The sequence below is a fragment of the Lipotes vexillifer genome, unplaced genomic scaffold (genome assembly GCF_000442215.2).
Source record: "Lipotes vexillifer unplaced genomic scaffold, Lipotes_vexillifer_v1.1 scaffold664, whole genome shotgun sequence".
NCBI classification, from domain to species: Eukaryota; Metazoa; Chordata; class Mammalia; order Artiodactyla; family Lipotidae; genus Lipotes; species Lipotes vexillifer.
In genome coordinates this window covers 157643-160020 of record NW_006782421.1, presented here as the reverse complement: position 1 = coordinate 160020, position 2378 = coordinate 157643, and the positions used below count along the sequence as shown (strand labels likewise).

The 2378-nt window shown below is 38.1% G+C and overlaps 1 protein-coding gene across 1 annotated transcript in view; it reads right to left on the bottom strand.

The window, feature by feature from the left end:
• Nucleotides 1-2378, bottom strand: part of ABCA5 (ATP binding cassette subfamily A member 5) — a 53427-nt gene that overhangs the window by 18521 nt on the left and 32528 nt on the right. The window contains exon 22 of the mRNA XM_007455265.1: nt 1364-1477. Within this exon, the coding sequence (XP_007455327.1) occupies nt 1364-1477 (114 nt within the window). The remainder of the gene's footprint in view (nt 1-1363; nt 1478-2378) is intronic.

Here is a 2378-nt window from a genome sequence, read left to right as displayed (position 1 = left end):
TTTAAAAAAAAAAAAAAAAAAAAAAGCAAAAATTGATTGTAATTTTAAACATCTTGCAAACGAAAAACTCTAGCAAATGATTGTAGAACTTTTAATTTTACATCAACAAAAAAGGTCACATTCTGTCAACAGGTAATAAAAGCCCTCCTACAGCTAAATATAAATTCCATCTAGCCTGTAATCTGGCTCATTATTTCTGAGGTGTAAACATCTCAACAAAATTTTTCAGCATCAGGATACAGCAGTGCTGCTAAGAAACACAAAACTAAAATAAAGTCAAAGGTGTCATGGGGATTATAGCTGTGCAAACAGTAAGCAGCCAAAACATAACTGCTTTGGAAATTCTGTGGAAATAGAGAGAAAAACAGACTTAAGAAAAAGGATTCTCACTTCTAAATACTGACCTTTCATGAAAACGCTAATAAATGGCCAAGTACCCGCTGATTTACACAGGGCTTTCAGCTTAAGTACTGGTGATGCATTTGAAAGCCTTTTACACACTCCTGTGTATAAAAAAATGTTAGCTGTTTCTTATCACCACAAGGGAATAGCATTTGCAAGTGTACAAACAGTAAACTTAAATGATCATTGTTTTCCTAACCCTCTCGTTATTTAATTTGAAATTTTAAGAATCTTTCATAAATCCAAACACCTAACAATCTTATTCAGTTGATTTTTGTCATCTATGAAACATCTGTTCATAATAATTAAATGTGTTATAAGAAAGAGCTAGCCATAGAGGAGGTAAGAGAAGAGTGGGCTATAAATATTAGTTAAGACAAAGAAGAGAAATGATTTAAAAAATGGACAACTTTCGTGTTCAATGAATTAGAAGAGGGAAAATATAAATTTCAATATAAGTATAAAAACATAGACCACGTCAAATGCAATGATTTTGGATAATCCATGCTTTTGTCATTCACACATTGCTGGTAGGAGTGCAAAATGGTTCATCCACCCTGAAAAACAGCTCAACAATTTCTTATAAAACTAAACATGCAATCACCATACGACACAGCAAGTATAGTCTCGGGCATTTATCCCAGAGAAATGAAAACTTACATTCACACAAAAAGCTGGAGCAAATGTCCACAGCATCTTAATTCATAATAGTTAAAACTGGAAACAATCCAGATCCACACCATGGAATACGACCCAGCAATAAAACTTTCAAAGCACATGACGAGCCCTCAAATAATACGTGAGAGTTATTACTATTACCGTAATAAATGTATTTATACTCCATTTACTTCTTGAAATAATAATTGCACAGAAGTCTTGCACTCACACGAGGTAGGTTAACTTTTTGTCTAAGATTGCTTATTAGTCAACTGCACCTGTAATTTTTTAACTGAGTCATTACCTTATGATTCTCTGCATTCTCCATGGCAAAGTAAGGTGGCATCGCGGTAACAATAACCCCAAGTAAAGCTGCTTGAAAATACAGCTCAATTTTAAAAACTATGTCTGTAATTCCCTGAAAGACAACCACAGAATAAGAAATAGAACTGGGAATCACTTTATATCATGGTACTACTTTCTAAAAGACTATCAAAACCTCCGAAGAAACATGTTAGGATACCTACCCTAGACAGCAGTCGACATGAAGCAACAGGTGGCAGAGTTAACACAGCGGGCCATAGTACCAATTTGACACATTAAGATAGGATCCTGAGCAAATTATTGTCCTTCCATTTTCTTACGGAAGTACACAGAATAATACAGCATATTAATTAAGGTTCACCATTTAGTTAAAAATAATACTGTCCGTGAAGCGCAGTTAACCTGTCTCCCAGTGGTTCTGCGCAACGAACGTGGCTCTCTCAGAATGACCTTGATGCCTTCACCGGTGCCTGGACTGGACTACAAGCCAGCTGGGATCTAGGAACCCCGCCTTTTCTCCACTGGGAAAAGTCATGCCCGAGCTCAGCTTCCTATGGAGCCAGGAGCTTCTTATTCCCAGCAGGGGGGACCGTAACTCCGATAGGCCTGTGGATCCAGGTGCGGACAGCAAACGTTCCCAGACAACCTAGTAAACAGCTGGTGCCCCAAATGCAAACTACCCAGAACCACTCTCAGTGCCATGGGATGATGTGGAAAGAGGCTGCATTCTGTCGGCCCCGGCCTCCCGAGTTTCTAGCAATAAAGCCAGTTCCTTAATTCATGCCATATGACGCTGTCGAATTTGTCCCAAACTCTGGTACCTGACAGTGGAAGACCCAGACAGAACCAACAAATGTGTAAGCTGAGTAGCACAAGAAGTGGAGATTAATGAGATGACAGTTGGACTCAATTACACAGAATCTCGTCATTGAAGGGGAAAAAATGTGGAATGTGAACAAGATTATATCTGTGAATAGGGAACTTTAAAAAGTCTC